This window comes from Hydractinia symbiolongicarpus, chromosome 5, assembly GCF_029227915.1.
Source record: "Hydractinia symbiolongicarpus strain clone_291-10 chromosome 5, HSymV2.1, whole genome shotgun sequence".
Classification (NCBI taxonomy): domain Eukaryota; kingdom Metazoa; phylum Cnidaria; class Hydrozoa; order Anthoathecata; family Hydractiniidae; genus Hydractinia; species Hydractinia symbiolongicarpus.
This window is the reverse complement of record NC_079879.1, coordinates 2,747,741-2,773,626: the sequence shown is the minus strand read 5'-3', so window position 1 is coordinate 2,773,626 and position 25,886 is coordinate 2,747,741. Positions and strand designations below refer to the sequence as shown.

Genomic DNA, 25,886 nt, shown 5'->3' with positions numbered 1-25,886 from the left:
GACACCATCATTTTAATAAAACCCTTAAAATTTTAACTTCTACTAATAAATTTTAAGTTTGTTCGTTTTTATAATACAAAATTAAAAAAAATAAACACAACTCAGCCAAACTCTTTTTTCCCACAGTCTTTTACAATTTTAAATCTATCTGAACGCATTTCAGTGCCTTAATAATTTTTTATCCTGAAGCATCACATTTAAAAATTTATAAATATGTATATCCATATATCAGCAATCGATTATCAATAAATCACATTTTAAACATGTACACAGACATTGATTTGAACTTAGTAAACAAAACATTACTGCATAAATAACAAATATAAAGGAACAAAAACTATACGTAATGACATTACTCTGTGAAAATGTTATATTCCCCTATTTATTATTTTTTGAGTAGCAATTAAACACTCATCATGAACAATTTAGGAATGTTATATGTCTGATATTCACTTCTGTTCAGCACAAAAAACCTTTATGAAGGATCTATATAACGTTCAGGATTATTCACCAGTCTTAAAAATTAAATTAATTCTATAATTCGTCTGTTCTAGCTATAAGTTGTCTTTATTCTGCAAACAAACAAAAAACATTATCAAATAAATTCTGTGCAGAACTATGTCTGAAGTTAACGAAATTCGGGACAAACCCTCAATTTGTGCTGATGTATTTCAAAGATTAACTTTTTGGACCTGAGTTCAAAAGATAATTTGTATTTTCGCTACATACTTTTAAAAGCATTCGCTATATGATTATCAAAAGTAGTAACAAGTTATTATTGATGATATATACTTCTATCTGATAATTTTATATACTTTTTATAAGTTCTTTTAATTTTCGAAATCACATTTTTTAAAAAACAAACAAATATATTACATAAAATAAACTGCATCAAAAAGTTATGTAAAAAGATGAACAAGCATAGATAGAATATAAAAATACTACACATTGTAACCGGCACAGCTATTAGGTGGTAAATAAAAATGCAAAGAAATATTAAAAATAGTTTTCAAATATAATTTAATACCATTAAAATTATCATTAATTAGCACAAAGTTTGATGTTCACCTAGTAACAGACGAAATATCATTCACACGTTCAAGCAATGTAAACCAAAAAAACATATTTAAAAACTAATCGAAACCATAAATGATTAAAACACACATAAAAGTAAATCAAAAAATCTGCTTAAAAAATAAAAGCAAGAAATAAAAATACTTAATTATAAAAAACACGTCACTAAAAACAGACTTATATAAAATCATGAAACAGATCCTGAGAATATCAACAAAGAGAATCGCAAATATAAATTTTTATATTGTACATCGGACATAATATGATGCAGTCTACTTAAGATACATCCGATAGCTACTACTATAATGTCTCCTAAAATGCTACTCTCTCGCGAGGAGGCTGACTCTTTACCTATTAAATAAAAAAATACCAAGGGAATTGCAATTACTCTTTGATGTGGATACAACTGCAAATACTTGACAATTTGAAAAGAAATGTTTTTAATCTAAAGTATTAAATTAAGAAATCAGTATTTAAATAGAAGAGCAAAGCAATTTTGATCAAAGAAATCTTAACCTGGGGGTAATTAGTACATATAATGACGGTTGATAACAATTAAGGATTAGACAATTATATATAGTTTCAAAAAACAAAACATGTGACAATCTGAATGGCCAAGCATGTGTGAAATGGAGCGTTTTATCTGCTATTACTGTTTGCACAATGGACATGAAATGTGGTTTTGCATGTGGAAATCCATCTGGTGACACATTTTTCCATATTTTATCTGAAACAATAAAAAAACCAATTTTTACTCACTCTAATAGCCACCTATGCAAACCTGACCGGAGTCTAAACTTCCACCAGGACCAACAAATAGACAGTTAGGACATGCATATCCAGGAGGACAATGGCAGTGACCGTTATTGTTGCAGACCTGAACAAAAAGGAATGTGTAGTTGAGGCTAAAGAAACACAAAATCAAGACTCAGTTTATAGAATGTAATGACTTTTAACTTTAGATTTTAATCTGAACCGGAAAAAAAGTTATTTATAAAAAAAATAATTTTAGGAAATTTTGAGTCTCTAATGTCTACAGCTTCAGATTTTTTTAAATTATAGCCGAGTACTCACCCCACCATTGAGACAAGTATCCTTTCGACAATTTTTAATATGTGTGAGAGACGATATATTTACACATTTCTGGTCCATGCAAATCTATAAAAAAAACATTTAACTTATGTTATTTTAAAAAGTTTAACTTTACTTAAATCAACTTCATTGAAACTAATAGGCTTGTGTTATGCGACAATCACCATTTTGAATGTTCAAAGCTCACATTTTTAGTTATAAACTGAACTTATCATCGCTTATCTATCTTGCTGATTGTCTACACTTTATGGAGGTGGTGTTTTTTCCCTCCCGCATATCCTTGATTTGTCCCTCATTTAGATATCCTAAGGTTTCGAATATCCTGCCACATTTACGATAACTGGTTATAATTGGACAACAGACACCAATTTAGCGTACTTATCTCAGACTTCGTTAATTTTTTTATTCTTCATCCTTCATTTGGAATGTATTAGAAAAAAAACTTTGACCATAATTTATGGACGAACAGTAATGGCTTGCAGCTGACGCTATATACTTCTTAAAAGATTATCAATTCATAACGTTTGCAACCATCACTTTACCGTTTTAACAGAAGTTAATTAAGACTCCATGGTTTTCTCCCACTGTGTTTCCTGTGTGAACTTCACAGTTGCAACATGTTTTCTTGCAAAGTGAAAATTATATATCCTAAGAGTTAGTGTTTAATATATAAAAAAGATTGTCATTAGCTAGAAGGTATTCTTTTTTAAAAAAAGGCATTCTCAAAAATCTGTCTTAAAGCTTGTTAGGCTAAGCCCTAGTTGACAATGTGTAGTAAAGAGTTCTAGTTGACAGATTTTTAAGTGGTCTTTAGTCTTTGCTGAGCTGGATTTAGTTTTAATACGTGGTAGACACTGATGCATGACCCATCCTTGAATTCCCCTTACAACCACCAAAATACCTGTACATATTTGTTTTCTTCCTTGCACGCTTGTACGCTTGTTGCAATCAACAGTCAAATTTTAGTTATGCTAATCAGCACAGAACATCAAGCAAAGGATAATATGAAATCACACATACTGCATTGTCTCCGCATTTTATGCCATCAGGAGTTAACGTTGGATTAAACAAATCATCTCCTAATGATGTCACGCCCATTCTAAAATAAAAAATGCACAGAAGTTAGTAGTTACACATAACATGTACGAAAAATATTACCTTTGCTAATTTGAAAACATGTTTAATTCTAATTTGAAATGAATTTTTCAGATCCTGGCTTTATAATTGCGTTGGTAATTGGTATACATTATTAAACAAAAAATTTGTACTATAGCATAGCTTCAAATATGTTAAACTTTGTAGGTATCCAGCATTTAAAATTTCTTAGAACGCAACATCCACCCATATATTATGCTTTACTTCTTGTAAAAAAATGTGTTAACAACATTTTATTCCCTCTCGTCAACGATTAAAATTTCTTCCAGTTTAGTATCGTTAGAAAGACAATTACATTCAACATTTACATCGATGGTGGTATTATAGCACTTAATACAAGAATCTTGGCCTCACCATGATTAAGCTATACCAGTCCATATACTAGCCCATATAAAAATGCACAAAAATGATTTCAATTTCATTTGGTCAAATTTAAAAGACTTGATACCACCTTTGTTTATTGTGCCTGTTTGTTGTCAGTAAAACTTTCTTTTTGGTTCAATTTACGGTTCGTAGATAGACATGTAAATGGAGAAAACTTACACACATTGAATGATCTTTTGACGGTAGGTGTAAATAATTTTATTTCGCTTGCGATTACTTCCGATAACTGGAAACGTAGGTAATGGGCGATCATTTGACTTTCCAGCACATTGAATTTCGCCACATAATATATCTCTAAAATAGACAACAGTGGAAAGAAAAAACACTAATAACTTATCTATAAGTTTAAATTAAAACATTGTAACAGATGGCAATTTATTTGGAAAGTCATGTTACATTTCAACGTTCCCTTGACAACGAAAAGAAAGAGTGATATACTTTGATAGTGATAGTGATAGTGATAGTGATATAGTGATAGTGATATACTTTTTTTTCCTACGAACACAGGATCAGAAATCAGTGAAAAGAATAAAGAAAAAAGAAACGATGTGCATAAATTCTGAAATATACTTGTGCCATAAAATTAGCACTTTTTATATTATGAAACTACAGAATTAACTTAGTATCAGCAATTTTTCTGTTATGTCATTAGCATTATAAAAATCGGTAAAAATACCAACAGCTATCAAAAGTGTGTTATTCTTATTTTGTCGTTCTATTTTGATTTTCTTTTAGCAATATAAATGGTTATAACAAATTTTCCAGTTTTTGCACGAAAAAATGATAAAATCCTGAAAAATAAAAATCCTGAATAACAGTAAAAACATACTTGACAAGTGTCAAGTATATGAAAACATAAAAAATAACAATATCAAAACATAAACACTTTGTGAAATTTTCATGCTTATATGATCATTAGATCAGAATTTGTAGTAGTGTCCATTTTGAATAGTTAACTGTGAGTTAGGGTGCTTGTAATCAATGCTCAATATGTTGTGATGTTGCAACAAGTACGGCCAAAATTTTTGAAAAAATGGGAGCCAAAAAATTGTAATGCGCAAAAGTATCATGACAGTAATGAAAGCAATTCAAAAGATATTAAATTATTCAAATTTGCATCAGGCCAGATTAAAAATTGAGACACTTTCACACTTCAGAACTTTGGGAATTTTCAATGTAAACATTTTGATGCTGTGACCAAAGTTAGCGTTATCATAACCACCATTGTAATTTTAAAATTCTTACGCTTTTGCACATGGTATAAATTCACCACGGTTATTTTTTCCACAATTTCCCCACTCATTCGCAGATTTTTCATTCTGTGTGAAACAAACATTGTGAGCTTTCACAGCATCTAAAAATAGAACCGTGAAATAGTTCAGTTGGTAAATTTAGAGTTAGACCAGCATTAAGTGGGTAGGTAGAAAGTTTACAATAGCGGATTATGGAACTTTTATGATGAAGTCTGGGTTAAGTGGTTGTAAAGTTGATCCATAAGATTGGGGTGAAGATTAATCTTAAGGTCTGTATATTGCACAGGCATTAAAAGCAACAACAAAAAAAACGGAATAATCTTTTTGACAAAACACTCACAGAGCAATGGTTAACGAGATTGTTGTTTTGGAGAGCGAATTAGTTTATAAGTATATCTGCTCATGCCTAGAGTATAATTTAAAACTCATTTCTGCGTAGAAATAGGATTTTTACGAGAAATCAGTGGGATAACCGATCAAATTGCAACATTACTTTTCTGACACATAAAGAAGTTTTTTATCTAAAACTTCGCAAATGGTGAACCTTGTGGATTAACTTGTATTAAGAAAAATGGCACAAAAGTTCTCAAATATTGGAAATACTTACTTGGTCCCCATAATATTTGACATTGTGTATCATGGCTTTTGCACGAACCTCTAAAGCAATATGCCTACAAACACAATAAACAATATATATTTCCGAAGTGTTACATGCCACCAGTATATGACACTTTTGTGTTTTGGTCTAGAGTTCAATAAACAAATGCATTACCTTATTGCCATGACAAGAAACACCATCCTTTACATAAAAATTTCTTGGACACTGCAAAAAGGGTTGTAACTCAGATATAGTTTTTATTTCATCCTTTTATTAAAGTCTAATATAAAATTTTATTAACAAGAATCGCGATATATTACATGAGAGCGGAAAAATGAATAGCTATAATGATTCTTTTGTAAACGTAAACATTAGAATCATCAGACAAAGAAAACCAAACTGTTGGAATTAGAAAATGCTCTTTTCATCAAAGCAATGTAAATTTACAAATATTTTACCTCGCTAGATTTGCCAGTACAATATTCTGGTAAATCACAATCTTTGTCAAGTTTATCCCGACAAAGTTTCCCTTGAGCTTTAAACTAAAAAAAATTGAATTTTTACACAAAATAAAGAAGCTGACAACGATGACAAAATTAATAACAACAACAGCAGGAGCAATAACAAAAAAAATAACCTTGCATTTGTCACAACAGGGTCCAGTTGCACATTGTGCTGTTTTGGTGAACAGCATGCATCTGCTCCAGACGCCTTACATTCCTAAGGTATAAAATTCATTGTATCAGTCTAAATATTAGTACAGTGACTACAAAGACAAGATATAAAGGTAAGCAAGCTTCGTTGCAATTCAACAATGCAAAACAACAATTTAAATTATTAACAATAAAACTAACTTAAATATTATTGAACGTTCAAAACAAAATGGAACCTTATTATGAAGACTAATGACTAGAAAGTTTGGCTATTTGTTTTAACTTATAACGTTTTCATTCAATGTGCCGTTTTTTAAGATATAAATAAATGCAAATAGTTATGTGTAAACAATTCAAATGAAGCCATGAAAGTTTCATTATAGCAAACCATACTTCAGGTGTTCCACAGTCACATGATTCTCCTCTCTCGATAAAACCATTTCCACATTTTGAGCCACCATGTAACTAAAAAAAAATTTAAAAATTTAAAATAAAAATAAATTAACTTCAACTGAGAAAAAAGTATCCTTTATTGTTCTCCCTTGCTTTTATTTCGTCATGTAGTGTAATTTTATATGCAGAGAAAAATTAATTGTAGTTTTCTTTCTACCACAAATGTCTGGATTTGGATTTTCTATTATGGCATTAAGGCGGACTTACACGTAAAAATATTCAAGGAGAATAGTAACTTTTTTTCTTGCATTATTCTTTCACGGACATAGTTAAAGAATTTAGAAAAAAAATATATATATACGGACTGTTTAAATATTATTATGGAGATAAATTGGTTTACACGAGTTTAAATTAAGAATATTTAACAACAATTTGTCGTCATTTCTTTTACTCCAATTAACAAGTTGTTTAAAAGTGATTACGTAAAATGTTTCATACGTAAACAAACATTGGAGGAAGGTCTTGATTTTAAAAACCTTCCATTCTGTTAATTTGTAGTATTACCAACTTGTATTATTGACCAAATGTAAGCTGAAAGATCCAGCAGGTATATAGCTAATAATTTTGCATCCACAAGCAATGAACATACAAAAAATTAGTTACATTAACAAACATGTGTTAATACAGTCGATAACCAGTTGCTGAATTTTTTGCATGACAGTAAGACAACCCAAGTGAAGTGATATTTAATGACTCAGAATGTTTTGCTTTGCTTATCAACGGACTAATAATTAATCATCGCTTAAAAGCACTATAGATTATGTTTAAAAATGTTAAAAGATTTAGAAAAACTTTTGTCATCATTTTCGTGACGGAAAATTAGATAAGTGTCATTTGCGTTATGCAGACAGAGTGTAATGAATTAGAACCAGTGCTGGTGTCATCACTTACTGTTTACAATTGTTGTATTTGAAACTTTATCAATTGTTTTTTTTAAGTTTAGTGAAATGTAATAAATGCCATTATTTAATTTTTCATTTTGCGAAAAACATCAACTTAGCTTGTAACAGATCTAAAGGGCAACCGAAGTCTAGACATAAAACTACCAAAAATTTAAAGATCTTAGAATTAACTTTTACAAAAATTATCGAAGCAAGTTTAAATACAACAAACCCTAATATAAAAGTAGAAGAAGAGGGGTTGCTCCTTTTAATCAGAGCATCGATCAAAAAATGAATGAATTAGAGAAGACATTAACTAAACATCACTTAACAGGAACATTATGAAAGCAAGGAACATTTAGCACAGCACTTAAAAATGTGCTAAAGTGATTTAGCACATTTCATGAAGAGTACTACGGACCATTAAAATGTTGTGTTAATGACCAACTAATGTGTTAATATTTAATTTGAATTTTATATTGGGATTGGGATGTATTACAGAAATACATCACAAGTAAAGAGTCTGTAATTTAACGGATCTTGTTTATTTTTATTTGTGGTAATTATTAATATTAATCTCTCGTAGTTGGGGTAAAAATTATGTAAAATTATTAAAGGTAGTAATCCAGTGTTAAAAAAATAGTTTTTTGTGTGTTAAATCAACCAAACTCATTTATAATGGTTTACACAGACACGAATTGTGAGTAAGTTAACTTACAAGTTAGTCACATATTTTTTAAACATAAAAGTAAATTTGCCTATTAACCTAAGCTTTTTTATCGATTTAAAAGACTTTGAAGATCCAACTAAAGCTGTTCATCACGAAAACGATAAAAAATGGCATTTGGTAATGACAGGTTTTAGTTTATTAACACTTTTAGTTAGAAGAGCTGTAAACATTTTAAAGAACCAAGTACTTTGACAAGGCTTATTTATCAAATATTCAAAAATATAAAAACGTTTTTTTAAACCATCTTACAATTATATCTTATTTTCATTCAAATCAACAGCTACAAACGAACGAACAAACGAACGAACGAAAAACAAACAAAAACATACGATCAAACAAAATAATTCTATCATGATGGGTTACCAGAAATGGAGTCATACCAAATTGATTTTGGAATGTAATTGAAATAGCTTACATGGTCAGGATAATTAAATACACAGGGTATCAATCCTTTCTGTAATCTTTCTCTGTATGTGTCATGAACACAGGATAAAAAGCCTTTTACTTGTGTTGACCTGTAAATAAAATAAAATATAACTGCATTTCATATAAAAAGCATTGGCGTTCTGTTATTTTCTTTTCACAGCAAAATAACACATTATAGCGGTCTTATGACAATTTAAAATCAATAGATCTTCAACAGTTTGCAAAAAAGACCCTAATTTCATTTCATCAACAAAGATAAAAAACTTACGGAGCATATGCACCCATTACACAGAGAGTCTTTGAACATTTACAATCACCTCCTAAATATAATGCAAAAATACTGTATTCAAAATTTATTGTCAAAATCACAAAACAGATCAAACACATTTCTAGGCTCGTCTTCTTCCGGCTCCTACGCATCGTCGTCATCACCATTTCACCAGTAACTCGGTTATAAGCCATACATATACATTTGAAACATCATCACTTTTGTTTATTTTTAAGTTTATTCCAATCTGGTTCCCAACACCAGTTGTCTCTTATTTTTTTCGGGAGGGCGAGCCAAGTGAGGGCGATTCAAGAAATAACTTTTAAAACCAGCAAATTTCTTTTAAATTTTAGTGGATAAATATTCGCGAATCACCTGATTGACAGCACAAGATCCCTCCGAGCATATCACACCTATACCAGCCATTCCAACTAAAGATCCTTCAAAATCAATGCCACTAGAAGAACAAACATAATCAAAAACAAAGCCATAAAATTATTACGCGGCAAAAAAAACCCGGAATACTTTACTAAAAAGGAAGCAGAGCAAAATCATGCAGAAGAATTTTCATTAAATCAACACGTTAGCAGGATACTTTTCGGGAACACACTTCCCAACAAGAATGCTGATAGACAAAGATTTACTGAAGAATAAATTTTTTTCAGAATTTTCCAAGAAACTAGCTGTGTGAATTAGTGGTCTATCAAAATGTACATGTTGATTAAAAAATCAAAAATCAATACACTTATTAAAGGGGAATGTAACCCAAATGTTTTTTTTTAATATTTGATCAAGGTAATTCATAAAATCTTGAAGAAATATGTAGTTCCTGAGTGTTTTTTTACGGAACCGGTTTGTACTGATGGGCTGGGACCGAACAACAATAATAACATGAAATTGTTCAAAAATAAAAATTTGAAGCTCCCGTTTTAGTGAAAGGTATACTGGAATAATCTTCTACTGTCATATTTATTATTTTTTCCAAAGTATTATACTAAGTTTTAAAAGTTATAAAACATACTCCAGATAAACAAAGCCATGTAACCTTGGACGAAACTCCAAGAATCAACCAAACTGAATGACAGTGGAACAATTCAAGAAAAATTAAGCCAAGTCAATTAACTAAAAAAAGGATGTCATTATGAAAATGTTTTTTCCTATGTATACAAATAGTGATACTTTCCTTCTAATTTTGTTTACTGCTAAATATTTAAAACTTTTGGAATCAAGATAGTGTTATTACACAACAAGACTTCTTTGTATATTTCTATTTGATTGACCTGGCATATGAGCAAAGAAATATTAAAAACAATCTGTTCCATACTATGGACACAGTGTACATGAGGAAACAAAAGAAAGGAAGATGATTTGGTTATACTAAAAATGTCAAAACACAAACTCACTCAATATCTTTTCAACTTATTAAAAGGACTCGCAAAAAAAATCAAGAATTTGCATTTATTTAGACTGAACCTTGTTTTCTTTTCATAGGAACAATTTTTTTAAACATATTACGTCATAAACTGCACTTGATCCAGCTTTTTTACTTTCAAAGAGGTTAAGATTTTGACTGAAAAATTCAAAGAGAAGGTGTGTTCTTTTTTTACTTTTTCCTGCTAAAAGTATGAAATCAAATCAAAAAAAAATTGAAGTTGTTGACTTTTGTTTTTGATATTACCAAGGAATAATTTCTAAAGAAGACAAAAGACATAATAACATTATACCTTAATAATTGCATGTTATCTGGACTTAAATTTAACCTTCCGTGTATAACATCAGCAGAATATTTTTGAAACTCTCTCAACGTATCACCTGAAATGATGAGAATCCAAAATTTACCTACAAAAAAGATCAAAAGTAAGTACACAAAAGGAGAAAATAATGTCAGAAGAAGACATTGCAGAAGAAAAAGATTTCAAGTTTGCAAGGACAGAGATTTGCAATTTTTTATTCCATATTTTACCTTGTTTTATATTTGTTAGCATTTTTTTGTAAATTCAGTATAAAATTTAATTAATATATTAGAAATATAGAATAGTTACTTGTGTTTACTATTTCGTATTTCTAAATTCCTCAATTTCTATATTACTGTGCCAATTGACGATTTCTAATTTTGCATAACACAATTCTCATGGTACCATTCAAAAGTTAATACCGCAATCTTTATTTCCATAAACTTCTTTCTTATAAGATATACGTTAAGAAAAAATAGTCAACTATACTGACCAAATCAACAAAATTCATCACTTCCACACCTCTGGCTGTCGCAGCTTGAACTGTTTTCCTTTTATCGAACTACAAGAAAATCAATATAGAAAATTTCATTTCTCTTTTAAAAGCGTCACAGATATCTAATTTTCTTTTTGTGACCTGGAAATGTAGAAGCAAAAGTTCATCATACCGATCTTTTGTCAAGAACAACTATAACTTCAATATATTTCTTGTCTCCAGTAGCTCTTCTCCTCTATAGAAACATAAAATAAAAATTGTGCATCTTCAAATTATTTTAAATATTACCAAACGACAGTATGAAAAGTTAACTCAAGCTGGTGACCAAAATGACTATGAAACTACACATTTAATCCAAAACTAAATCTTTTTCAAAGCATTATTAGTAAAAAATAATCAAACTTCAAAGATAATGCCAACAGGCAAATATTAATGCTCTTTTTTATTTATACACACAGACTTAGAACTTGCCATAGTGTTTAAAAATAGATTTAGGTCTTAGAAACGCAGGTTATTTGGTACATCCGAAACCTAAATTGATACTTTTGTTTATGCCAGCACAGATAATTTTTTTCTTTTTTAATGCTCTTTTTTATTTATACACACAGACTTAGAACTTGACATAGTGTTTAAAAACGGATTTAGGTCTTAGGAACGCAGGTTATTTGGTACATCCGAAACCTAAATTGATACTTTTGTTTATACCAGCACAGATAATTTTTTCCTTTTTTGGGCCATCTTGTTGATATAAGTTCCACAATGGGAATATTGCAGAAACTACCAAACTATTAAATTTTTGACAGACTATCAAGGAAGAATCAGTCAGACATTATTATTAGATAATTTTAAAAAAGGGCCAAAGAACTATGTACCCAAATGTGAGAAGACATTCGACTTTTTATCAAGTTGTTCTGTTATAGTTTCTAATTATTGCAATAGGCATTACATTTGAAACTTCAGGGGAAATATACTAATAACATTATTAATACTATTAATATACTGTTAATATTCACATTTTGCTTACATCTCACAAAATGTATTAATGTAAAAAAAAGCTTAATTTATACTTTAACATAAGGGACATAACAGCTTCCTCTTGGCCTTAATGAAACAGACAGACACAGTGCATTATAAATAAGAAGTATCATGGCATACTATTATCTAACCCTACTAAACATTCTGGAGCCTAATGATAGTATCTCTAATAAAAAAATTATATGAAATAAAAAAAAAGTTAGGTTAAAACAAAAAAATCATCTAGTGCCAAGATTTACCCTTAAATGGTCGGAAGATGAATGTAGTTTTTTGTGTTTATTTCTTTGAAGTATGCATCTGCAGTAAGGTTATTTCCTAAAAAATATTAAGTAATAAGAATCATTAATTGAATAGATGTGATGCTAAAATGTACATCATAAAATTGTGCTTGTACATCGTAATTTCTGTAATGTTTTAACCTGTGAAAATTTTCCTAAGGAATTTAATGCAAGTTTTACTTGTTGCACTATTTCATGGTGGAACCTTATTGTAGCCACAAATATTGTAAAGATTTTTACACATATACAAAAAATTGGTTTTAGATTATTTATTTTTAAAGATGTTATAAAAGATTTTTATTTTTATGTCTTCTTTGAAATGCTAGACTATATTTTTATATAGGACTGTAGATGTCATATATTAGTTAGGTTTATACTACCTTACCACACATGCCCTGTTTTTTAATCTTTAGATCTTTTGTTTTATACAGCACATGCTTATTGTGATACTCCTAAAATAAAACAAACAAAAAATAAAAAACAAAAAACATAGTAAAACCATTAGTAGAAAAGCTATAAATGAAACTAATTTTATCGATATTAGTGGTAAATATCATTAACATGACGGCTTGTTAAATTTGATATTAACAGTGACTGATGTCTGAAAAGCTTAAGTATTACGCAAGTAATAATATACAACCATTACTTAACCACCTATCAACATAAAGACACTTTAAAAAATTGCTTTACACTAACTTACAGAACTTGTCTTGTAAAGGACATGAGGCTCTATGAAATATTCCTCTCCATTGTCATCTTGAATTATTCCCCTAACATTATGACACAAGAAAGTATTTTGTATCACAAAATCAGAAATGCAAAGCTTTTTTTTACTTGTTGCTACAAAACCTTCCTTACTTTAAACCATTGCATGTGTCCACTGCTACTGCTGTTCTTTCAGGGTTGCCAAGGTGACCATGATAATAACATTGTTCAATGGCCTAAACAGACGTGATTTTTTACAACATTTTGAAAGAGCAATATGCAAGTTTGTGTTTTACATAAATAGAGATGCTGACCTCTTTTAATACAGCTTTTAAATCTGAACATTTGTTGGTTAATAACTCAAATGTTAAGCAGTTTTTATACCTTCTCGATATGATCGGTACCATTATCTAGTTGGCTTATCACCACAAATGCGGATGGAAGTAGATACCTAAACATGGAAAGGTACAAATATCACACAAGACCACATAAATTTATTATATTATCAAATTAAGTACCTTTCTATTTTGATCTTTAATGTTTTAAAATATCAATAAAAAGACAAAATTTGTTATAGTTATATTCAAGGTTTTCCTAATTTTGTCAAAACGCAAACCATTAAATTACAAAGTTTTTGTGGACATGCTTTATGAAAGACTACCCTGCTTGAAAGTATGCTTAAAAATAGTACACTTTTAGCCAACATCATTACCTTGATGATATTTACACTTCAAAACAAGACAGCAAAACTAAATTATCAGACAATTTATGACAAGAACTGAATAAAAAACTCTCTAACAAATTCCTCATAAGGCCACGATTCTTTTACATGGATAGAAATACAAAAGAAACACACAAGTATCATACAAAAAGGAAAATATAAGATACTGTACCTGTTTTTGTGTAAATGAAGTGTGAAATGTTTTCGAGATCCATTGATCTCAAACTTTGTTGAGTCTAAGTGATTTTTCTGAAAAAAAAGTAAAGATTGTACAGCAAGTAATTTATAAACACCTAAAAATAGCTTGCATCCATTGACATTCACTTTTTTTGCCGAAGTGCAAACTGTATGCTAACTAACTGCTCAAATGATTTATGCCGAAGGGTTTATAAATCAAGCCCTGGAAATTAGCAGAACTAAAATGTGTTTTAAACAGTCTTATAAAATACAATACAGCCTTTGTACTTCACGTCGGCACTCAGAAATTGCCAGGGTAAATGCCGACAGGTTAACAAAAATTCTTTGTTATCAAAATAAAGGCTGCATTAATTTAAATTCACATATGCAAATAATCTATATATTATTACATGTGGTTGTTTTTACAATTTAATCACTGAATGTATTGTAAGTACGTGTTGAAAGGTCTCGTCTATTTCGACTCAGTGCACCGAGGTGGATTGGTTCCACAATGTCATAAAAATTTACTTTATCTTCATAGCTTAAAGCTAAAATACAACAGAAATATAAGTAGGCAAGACTCTTTTTTTAAGTTTTAGTTCTAACTGGCATTATATAGTACCAGTCGATAAATCCCGTGGAAAAATCCACTGAGGCAGGATAAAATTGAAAAAAATGAATTTCATGACGTCAGCAACTCATCAGCAAAAAAAGAGAAAAACCTTGTTTTTACGTTGCCTCTATTGTGTAGAGATTGAAGCGCTGATCAAGAAAATTTATGTAATCACGTGCTTTTGATGAATGGATAATGAGATATAAGGATTTAAAAATTTTGCTGATGTCAGCAAAGTTCCTAAAATAATAATAAAGTATAAAAAATTTTGCCTTCATCTTATAGATCTTGAAACACTGATCAAGAAAATGTATAGGATCATGTACTTTTGACAAACGGTTGCAGAGAAATTAGGGTTTGAAGGTTATTTGATGATGTCATCAACTCATCCATTCCGAAACGGATTCAGGGACTCAGTTTTAGGAAACTTACCCAAATTGGTCCCAGGTGGTCCCTAGTTACTCACGAGGTGAAAAATCATTGACTTCACCACCTCGTTTCCAAGGTATTTGGCCTCAAAGTTTTAGGTGCACTGTGATGGCTTCATTAATTTAATATAGGATATTGACATTTTTCGTTGCGCCGTAACGTCAGAAAGTTTAACATAATAGACATGCATTATTCGGCAACATCAAAGGGAAATGAACATATCTATACTTTGGCTGTTACAGACACACACACACAGACACACTCTCCGTATTATTATATAGAGTTTAGTAAAAGGAACAACAGATACTGTGTCTTACAAGCGTAAAACAATGTAATTCCCAAGATTTGTTGATAGATACAGTTATGTTGTAATATCTGCTTTGTGGCTCAAAACTAACTCTAACATAATAGTTATGTTATAATCTTAAAAAGCCAGTGCTGATCCAGACCCAGAAGTAAGTCACTAGATCCAAAAACTTTTTCATAGTTTTAAGAAAGTTTTCAACATTACATCAAAATAAATAAAGATGATAGATAACATGCCTGGTTAATTTGGCATGGATTGACACCACTAAAAAAGAGGCATGCGAATCACGCTGCTAAAAATTCTGTGAAAGCATGACTAACTAACGTAAGAAATAACTTTGCCACAGTTCTTTGTTAGAATCCAAAACTACAATAGCGAAACATCGTCAACATGACTTACAAAGATGTCACAGAGCTTTAATAAGTGCAGAGATTGCATAAAAAATTTATTTGATGACAGTCAACATGCTGAATTACACAGGCTGCTATTCTCAAGCAATAATTAAAGTAAAAGGTATATAATGTCTATAATTTTTGTCACTATGATTAATTTTTCATGCAACAAAATAGAGAGTCATACCTGAAACAACTTGTAACAAAGTAATAAAAGCACATGCAACTTTATAGATCATTGCACTCTTATTTTTAAGCAGTGATAATTTTCTAAAAGAGATTTAAATAATGTAACAATGTTCTCGCACAAATTGTGATAAGCTTAAAATGCTTTAGCATTCAAAATTGATACCCAAGGTAAAGACGCATAATAGATAATTTATATTGAAGATGTGACCTTCTGATACCCTTAACACATTTTCAGAATTAACCCTTAACATAAAAGTTAAAAACACCAAAAGAAAAATCACAAGAAATTCCATTAGATGTTTCCGTTGACAACCTCACACAATTTTAGATCCAACATAAGCTTAGCTCAATGTTGATGTGTATATACATGCACATCATGATATAAAACGTTCAAAAAACCAAAAATTTTTCTGGCAAACCTAGACATTAGTGTGAACTTAGTGAACAAAATATTTATTACGTAAATAACAAAGAAAAAGAAACAAAAAACATTCATGATAACACTGTTCTGTGAAAAAGCTGATGTTTCCCTGTTTATTAAAAAACTTTAATACAATGTAAAACATAAACACAGAAAAAAATCAACTTGCACTCAGGTACAATAACTGAATGTTAATCAACTGAACATAAAAGTGGTAAAGGGAATTTTATAATATTATTCTTTAAACACTTTCTTACCATCATAACACTCACAAACAAACAAACATGTGGTTTTAATCAAGAGTACCCAAACACAGACAAAAAGAAGTAATTTAAATTCTGAAACAAAAAAATCTATGAAAATTAATGACAAAAACACAAACATAAATGTCGAAAAGATGCCATGATTCAGGAAACAAAGAACATCTTTAAAACAAAACTTGTCTTCTGATCTTCATAACAGTCACATCAAGTAATATTTTTTACATTCAAACATTTGAAGCATTATACTTCTATATATATAAATTGTCTTTTCTTGCCATAAATGAAGTTTAACGTGAATACGGGTAATAATATGCAACCTAGATACATAAAATTATCACACATAAACTGTTACAAATTGTGAACGAGTAGTAAACATGGGCTTAATTATACATTTTAATTCCACAGAAGTAAAAGTCAATTAGCACATGTGCTGATGCTGTTTGTGTTTCCTATAGCAACTTAAACACCATTAACAGATTTAAGCAATGCAAAATAAAAAACAAATTTTTTAAGAAAAATCAAAATCATGAACTATTAATTTAAACGTATAAAATAGAAAACAAAATCAAGAACTAAATTAAATGTAAAAAGAAAAAAATGTAAGACTTGAAAAAGTTTAGCTATTCAATCTCACATGTAGGATGCATTAATCCTACATAAAAATCAAACAAAATAAATGCAGTGCAGTTCGTGAAAATATTTTTTTACATAAAAGTACAGTTTACAGTGAACAAATATCAGGCTTTATACTTATATATCTAATATATGTTTATTGTTTACATAAGAAAAAAATATATAAACACAATGTTTAGTTCTTAATGTATTCACTAAATTGGTGTTTTCTCATGAGCAGGCTCAGCCTTACAAAATCGGATTTTTTAGAAACTGCTATCCATAAAAATAAAGAATAGCAGTTTTGACTAAAAAAATCTTTTATTCTGAAAATTTATGTGTTAATTAGCAATCTAACAATGAGTTAAAAAAGCTGTTAAAATTTTCCCTAGAATTGTTCTTAACACACATTATTCAGCTGTACACGAGTCTTGAAACTTTGAAACTTCACGAAAAACAATTAAAGACATGACAAAATAAATGTTGCACTTGATAAAAATTTTTTGTAAAAAAAGTTTTCAACGGATTTACACCACTAATCATGATGTTATACTAGCCCTACAATAATTGCTGACATTTTCTATTGTGATAATTTCAGACCTGTTAGAGAATGCACATTTTATTCTTTATATATATATCAGATGAGCTAAGAAGCAGGCTAAGTATCAGTAGAATTAAAGATGTTATCCAGATAAGAAGATTGAATTGGCTGGGGCACTTGGAAAGAATGGAGGGGGATAATTGGGTAAGAAAGTGTAGAGACTTGATAGTTCTTGGGGCAAAGCCCAGAGGCAGACCGAGAAAGACTTGGCAGGAGGTTATAAGGACAGACTTGATACAGAGAAAGTTGAGTTTAGATCTAACACAGTCTAGATCAGATTGGAAGAGGGTCATTAATATACTCCGTCCAACCCATGCTAGCATGGAAAATGGACGTTAAGCCGGGAATGATGATGATGATGATGATTTTTATTTATTTATTTTTATATGCATTATATTTCAACAATGCAAACGTGTTACAAACATTCTTAAAATAGCACTAGTTTACTTGTAAGAATTAGATATCATAATTTTGTTGGCTTCCCTGTACATTATAACATTAAGGTCAGTTTCCTGTGAAATATTACATCTTGACTTCAATATAGGTTTTATTATTACACTTACACAATCTTTCTGGTTATATTTATTTATTTTCTATATATATTTCTATATATATTTCTAAATTGATTTTCTATATAGTAACAAAATACCTGAATTGGTAAATGGATAATAATACGATTCATAAACACTTCTGTGTAAAATATGCACTAAAATATGTACTTGTCTTGCTAAAAACTTTATTTTTCTGTCTATATACTTTTTGTCAACAAATTAAAAAAGCAGTTTTGTTATAGGCATCACACAATAATAAAAGCTCACAAAAAATACTTGGCACAAAAACTCAGTTTCGCTGGATAAAAAAGTTTAGCTGGACAAACTATACTATACATATAGTTGGGTCAGAACATCCTTATTTTTAAAACAACATCCCTATTATTAGGAATCTTATTTTAAGAGTAACTCTTTTATGATTCGAGGTCAAGCTTTTTTTTCATTCTGTAATGGATATGTAAAGCAAACACCCTAATAACTTCAACTCATATTTAAAGAAATCAGAAGCACTTTTTTCATTGTTGCTGTTCAAAAAATATAATGGAACCTACTAAAAAATGATGTTAAATAGTTACAACAAATTAATTACTTTGTTTGCCTTTCATAGCCACCAATTAATGAATAAACTGGATGTAACTTTTAAAAGAAAGAAATAGAAACTGGCTGCAAACAATTACAGCGATAACAATGAGCAATTGCTGTTTTAGGGCTGAATTAAATGATCTGTCTCACGTGAAGTAGGTTCTAAGAAGCAATAATTTACTCTGGAAAATAGAGCAACCCTAGCCTTTTTTACAGCAACTCAACAACTTGCCACATTTACAACTCCATCCTCAACATCCTGCTGAATAAACAGAGCCTGTGGTCAAAAAGAGGAAAACACACTTTTTTCTAATTTATAATGGAGCTAAATGAACACTTAGCTCATGTTAATTGTGGTGATTGCAGTGGTGTCTCGGTCGCCTTGTACTTGCTAATGTTCTTAGGATCACATATAAGGAAACTTTACTTGAAACAATATTGGTCAATACAGGATAGGAGACTTGCCTCGCCTACTAGCTTTAAGATGCCTCGCTTATTGGGACAGCCCTACAAATACCTTGTTTATTTCAAGTTTGGCTTTGGAAAAACTGGTTGGAGCTAAATATTCCAACCCGCCCCCCCCCCTATACTATTCATAATGATGTGTAGGGTTTGCCAAACTAACAACATTTTTTGTTTTGTTTTTATGTGATGTCACTCTGGTCAATCAATACGAAGTATCATTGCGTCATCACCACATAGCGTTCGTCACCGCAAACATTGTTAAAGACAGAGTTAGCCAAGTTCAGTATATGACTGGGTTAAACTGGCTTATCCCTCACGCATCAACAAAGATGGAAACACTTGCTCTAGCTGCACGGCTTCCTTGAACAACTATTTGGCTAAAACTGTTGTCAAGATTTTAGTCCAGCAGTGGGAGCAAGAGTCCTGCCTAATTACACATCGCGCGTTTTAACTGATTGGGATGTCGGGCTTCCTAAGTCAGCCAAAAATTTGGACAGATACACGTGTGGAGCCTGTTGATTATATCATTACTTGATATTATTACTTTATGCTATTATTAATTTATAATATTATTATTATTTATATTGAAGAATAGAAGAGAATAATGCGACGTGAAGAAGAATTGCTGTGGGAGAAATTCACAATTGCAGTGCAGCCAAGATGTACATGTCATTGTGAGTGTGTCATACCATTAAAGTGCATTATGACGAAGAGAATAATGAGATATGCCTTGGTAGACATTCAAGCTTGTCATACCATTGAAGTGCATACGTAATGTCGTGGGAGACATTCAAGCTTGTCGTTCCATTGAAGTGCATTATGATGAAATGATGATAAAATGTCGTGGTAGACATTCAAGCTTGTCGTACCATTGAAGTGCATTATGACAAAGAGAATAATGAGATATGCCAGGGGGGACATTCAAGCTTGTCGTACCATTGAAGTGCGTATGATGAAATTAATGCCGTGGGGGACATTCAAGCTTGTCCTACCATTGAAGTGCATTATGATGAAGGGAGACACTCACAATGGAGTGCGGCCAAGATGTACATGTCATTGTGAGTGTCTCATACCATTTAAGTGCATATGATGGGGTTAGTACTGTTTTTGTATCTGCACATGTATCTGTCCTGCCTGGTAATGTTTAATCTTATTGTCTGGCATCCAAATCCATGTCCCAAATATACAATTGTGTTCCAATGCGAAGGATGTTGTATAAATTTATTTCATAATACAATGTTCTCTACTATTATGATGTGTTTTTACTGAGGAACCCGGACAATTAATTATATCTATAGTAATTTTAGAGCAATATTTTAAAAATAATTTTTTTTTAATCATTACTTTTTTATTTCAAACAGGACACATCTTTATCGCAGTTTTTTAAAACTGAAATGTACATATCCTGTATTAATATTCTAATAAATAAATAAAATAATAATAAAAAAACTTCGACAGCAATGGCTATATAGCTATAAAAAGGCTTTTTTACAAAGTGGCAATATTTTATGGAGCTTCATTACCTGGATATCTCTTTCAAAAGAACCTGTGTAGTACAACGAACAAATATAAAAATTTGATGGCTTATTAGATCACCTGCATGATGTATTTTGTTGAGACATTTTGTCTGAGGTCTTTCTTTTTCAAAGACAGGATTCTATGAACTGACTTCTTTTGAGGAACTCCTTGTTTGCTACTATAATAAGGCCTTGATTCAGCTTTCAGTCCTTGATCACATGTCATTGTTCAGCTACTTTTTGTTACTGGGCAAGTTATCCATTACTGTTTAGGCTTGGACCAGCTTACCCTAGGATTGATGTCAGATGTACTGTTTTTCCGTCAACCCACCTATGTTGTATCCACAAAAAGTACTTACCGTACGCATTATGCACATGGTAACTACTTTAAATCATCAATCTCATGTTGATGTCACTAGTACCGGCCTCTAATAGTTCTTTGTGTTTATACGTAGCCTATATTGCCAGGTTCTTGTTACCATAATCTGCCTGTCAGTATATCAATTTTGTTTGACTGTTGCATTGTGAGGTGGGTTTTCCCAATCCATTTTCCCACAACTGGATTTTATGAACAGTCCTCAAGGGTATTAAACGTACACTTGGTAACCTCTACAGCCCAAGTTGCCTATTTTGCTTGATTTGCTCATTCGTATGTGGACTCGTCTTAATTCAAATTGCAGTCGCCATGCCTTCTTTTGGACTATTTGCCTTGTGGCATTTTTGGGGTTGCTTCGGCACATTTACTTCCTCATTCCGATACCTCGTTTACTAGGTCAGACTTTGTGTATTCTAGTACAGGTAGTATTATATTACCAGTTCGATGGAGCAAAATTATTCAAGTTGATCAGTGTACAGTTGCTGTTCCATTGGTAGCTATCCCAGGCTCCTCTATGTCCTGTTACAGCTGTCCAACATGCATTTTCTTTTACCATGGCAGCCTTACCTAATAGCCAGGCTTTTTGCTGGAGAAACTCCTCTACCCCTAAATTCTGCATTCTTACTTATAAGTCATTTATGACCCACTCATTCCAGCATGGTGGTGCTACCTTTGCATTAAAAGCGGGGGTTTCTTTAGATGTCATCTCTCTTTTGGGTGATTGGAAGTCCAATGCCATGTATCTTTACCTACATATGCCCCTGGTACAGCGTGTACCCGTCCAACAGGTTATTGCATCACATTTAGCTTAGTTTTTATTTCTCTTTTTCACACCTATTCACTTTGGATTGGCACTTCAACTATTGCCTAGACTTATGCTATTTTTAGTCTTTTTATGCAGTTTTTGGTTTAGCCAGTCCTCAGCATTGTTGCCTTTTATCATTTAGCAGATTATACTCTTACTGTATAACATAGATGTTGTTACGTATTATATAGCCTTTACTTTGTTTTATGAGCCTTTGTTCTTGTATTTATCCAAGCTTGTAAGAGACCGTTTATTTTCATTTATATGTTTGTAGTTTGTATATATTATAGTCACTTTTGTAGAAGAACTGACACTATGCACACTTGACTTCTTATTGGTGGGGTTTAAATAAATATTGATACCAAAAGTGCATGCAAATATTTAAGATAATTCCTTAAATATATTTATAGTTTAGAAGTTATATATAAATTTCCATGGGAAATCTGATTTACAGGTTTGTATTTTCCGGGTAGCTAACTATGATTTGAGGAAAAACACGCCATTCACCAACAGGGGCTGAATTTTTCATAGAATCTTTGTTTTTTTTCAACTTTAAACCTAACATTATTGTGTAGTTTTAGGTGAGTGATTTGATTTAGATACTTGTGGTTTTTGTTTGACCAATTCTTGTTTAATCACTTATCAACAGGGTATATCCCTCGATATTTGTGAGGCTAGCCATGTAAATTATGCACATCTATCTATCTGGTGCCGTAGCTTAGTGGTTATAACTCTTGTACTTTGTGCGGGAGACCTGGGTTCTATTCCTCTTAGCGGCGAATCAATGCGAGCAAGTGATTATTACCATAGCCCTGAGTTAACCCAAGCCATGTGAGGGAAAACTGGAGAGATAGCACAATATGTGGGTTTGTTGGATGTTGTAGGGAGTTGTCGGGTAGAGTGCAGACCCTAATTAGGCCTGCGCGTAGCTCAAAATAAGGGGCTTAGACATGTAAAATATGCACATCTATTCATCTATTTTGTTTAATGTAATAGTTTGACTACCTATTATAGCATGTGAAATTTTGACTGGGAAAATATTCACAGCTAAAGCTCTGCACACCAGGCTTAAAAGCTTGACAAAAATGTACACATGCAAGACACACAGTACAGAAATTTCCTTAGGGTAAGCTAAAAACGTTTAACACCCTCCTTGTAACACAGCCAACTTCCTGCAAAATAACAAGTTTAATATCTTTAAGAAAAAGAATATAGAAAAAATTCCACTGTTGCTGAGCTGAGAATTAGCTAGCCAGCTGGCTCTAAAACTAATCATAATCAGCTAAAGCTAATTAGCTATGATCAATTAGATTTTACGCGTATTGCCAATCAGTGAGGACAAAAAGTAAGCTATGTAACAATTATGTAACAATTATAAATTGACAAACAAAAGGAATCAGAAAGATAGTTTTTGATCCTAAAAATTATGCTGCAATGCAAATTGTAAACACAAACCTGTTTTTACTCCCCGCGTCGGAGAGCAAAACTAAACACCCCCGTGTAACATTATCATGAAATGTACCGTTTCTTGTTATTGACAAACTGTTTGGGAATGACTTCATTTAGCACCGGGCTAAGTGGTCCCGACACACGACGTACAACATAACTAGTACCCTTCATACTTTATCGATATTAAAAGTCCGACAGACGTTCAGTCATACTTCTCCAACCAAATGGACCCGACAAATGCAACCGCATTATCCGACATCCTCTCTATATAACAAATACATATTTTTTCTGTCAATAATCCATAACCAACGTAATATCGCATAATACTGCATAATACCTTCATAATCCATAAAAGATACATAATTTCTCTGTCGATGGCCATAACAACGTAATATCGCATAATACTGCATAATACCTTCATAATACTCTCTGTCGTTACATAAAAAATACATATTTTTTCTGTCGATGGCCATACCAACGTAATATCGCATAATACTGCATAATGCCTTCATAATACTCTCTATCGTTACATAAAAAATACATATTTTTTCTGTCAATAATCCATAACCAACGTAATATCGCATAATACTGCATAATGCCTTCATAATACTCTCTATCGTTACATAAAAAATACATATTTTTTCTGTCGATGGCCATACCAACGTAATATCGCATAATACTGCATAATACCTTCATAATACTCTCTGTCGTTACATAAAAAATACATATTTTTTCTGTCGATGGCCATACCAACGTAATATCGCATAATACTGCATAATACTGCATAATACCTTCATAATTTATAAAAAATACATAAATTTTCTGTCGATGGCCATACCAACGTAATATCGCATAATACTGCATAATACTGCATAATACCTTCATAATTCATAAAAAATACATAAATTTTCTGTCGATGGCCATACCAACGTAATATCGCATAATACTGCATAAGACTGCATAATACCTTCATAATTCATAAAAAATACATAAATTTTCTGTCGATGGCCATACCAACGTAATATCGCATAATACTGCATAATACTGCATAATACCTTCATAATTCATATAAAATACATAAATTTTCTGTCGATGGCCATACCAACGTAATATCGCATAATACTGCATAATACCTTCATAATACTCTCTGTCGTTCCAAAAAAAATATATATTTTTTCTGTCGATGGCCATACCAAAGTAATATCGCATAATACTGCATAATACTGCATAATACCTTCATAATTCATAAAAAATACATAAATTTTCTGTCGATGGCCATACCAACGTAATATCGCATAATACTGCATAATACCTTCATAATACTCTCTATCGTTCCATAAAAAATACAAATTTTTTTGTCGATGGCCATACCAACGTAATATCGCATAATACTGCATAATACCTTCATAATACTCTCAATCGTTCCATTACAATATTATATTTTTCTGTCAATAATCCATAACCAACGTAATATCGCATAATACTGCATATTACCCTTATAATACTCTCTATCGCTACATAACAAATGCATTTTTTTGTAGATAGGCTATAACCAACGTAATATGCCAGATTATTCCGCAGTAGAAACAAGTGTTCTCCCTGGAAATGACGTATCAAAATTTCTAAAGTAGACCAATTAATGCAAAGTGATCACATATTGAAAAAAACAACAATTGAGGTTGAGTATACATCCATTTACCAATAGAAATGATATTATGGCAAAATACTCTTCTGCGAAATGATACATCAAAAGTCCTACATTAAAAGTCCTTAAGCACGCCAATCAAGAGAAGACTTTATACTTTAAACTAAACAAACACTGATGTTGGATACACGTCAATACACAAAGAGACACTATATTTTGGACAAGTACCTTGCTGCGATATAAAAAAATGAAAGTTCTAAAGCAGACTAATCAATGTGTACACTTTACACTGTAATTGAACAAATATTGAGGTTGGATACACATCCATCCACCAATAGAAGTCATATTTGACTAAATACCCTCCAAGAAAATGACACATCAAAAGTCCCAAAGCAGACCAATCGAAGGAAAAACTATTCACTATAAACCAAACCAACACTGATGTTGGATAACAATCCATTCACAAATAGACACTATACTTTGGACGAATACGCTTCCGCGAAAAAATGAAGCACGCCAATCAAGAGAAGACTTTACGCCTTAAATTAAACATTCAG

General features: G+C 31.2%; 3 protein-coding genes across 4 annotated transcripts in view; all 3 read right to left on the bottom strand.

The window, feature by feature from the left end:
* The window catches only part of LOC130644167 (zinc metalloproteinase-disintegrin-like EoMP06), a 66,477-nt gene that overhangs the window by 11,915 nt on the left and 28,676 nt on the right, over positions 1–25,886 (bottom strand). The window lies entirely within an intron of this gene.
* LOC130644170 (disintegrin and metalloproteinase domain-containing protein 19-like) lies at positions 102–8,958 on the bottom strand. 2 transcript variants are annotated; one of them, XM_057449670.1, is made up of 12 exons: positions 8,689–8,957; positions 6,603–6,674; positions 6,194–6,276; positions 6,015–6,098; positions 5,731–5,781; positions 5,566–5,629; positions 4,951–5,059; positions 3,865–3,999; positions 3,187–3,265; positions 2,149–2,232; positions 1,834–1,951; positions 102–1,425 (listed from the first exon to the last, which is right to left on the bottom strand). In XM_057449670.1, the coding sequence occupies exons 3-11, from the start codon at positions 6,248–6,250 to the stop codon at positions 1,835–1,837; spliced, it is 780 nt and encodes a 259-aa protein (XP_057305653.1). In that variant the 5' UTR covers positions 6,251–6,276; positions 6,603–6,674; positions 8,689–8,957; the 3' UTR covers positions 102–1,425; position 1,834. The 2 variants fall into 2 exon arrangements, with proteins under 2 accessions (XP_057305653.1, XP_057305654.1); XM_057449671.1 differs by lacking the exon at positions 1,834–1,951 and having other exon boundaries at positions 102–1,801; positions 8,689–8,958.
* On the bottom strand, positions 9,431–16,469 carry LOC130646343 (disintegrin and metalloproteinase domain-containing protein 23-like). The gene is made up of 15 exons (XM_057452511.1): positions 16,462–16,469; positions 16,041–16,123; positions 15,698–15,725; positions 15,462–15,553; positions 14,641–14,660; positions 14,108–14,184; positions 13,599–13,665; positions 13,368–13,450; positions 13,210–13,279; positions 12,895–12,961; positions 12,471–12,546; positions 11,369–11,431; positions 11,194–11,262; positions 10,692–10,806; positions 9,431–10,089 (listed from the first exon to the last, which is right to left on the bottom strand). Exons 1-11 carry the CDS (start codon positions 16,467–16,469, stop codon positions 12,473–12,475), a joined length of 669 nt encoding a protein of 222 aa, XP_057308494.1. The 3' UTR covers positions 9,431–10,089; positions 10,692–10,806; positions 11,194–11,262; positions 11,369–11,431; positions 12,471–12,472.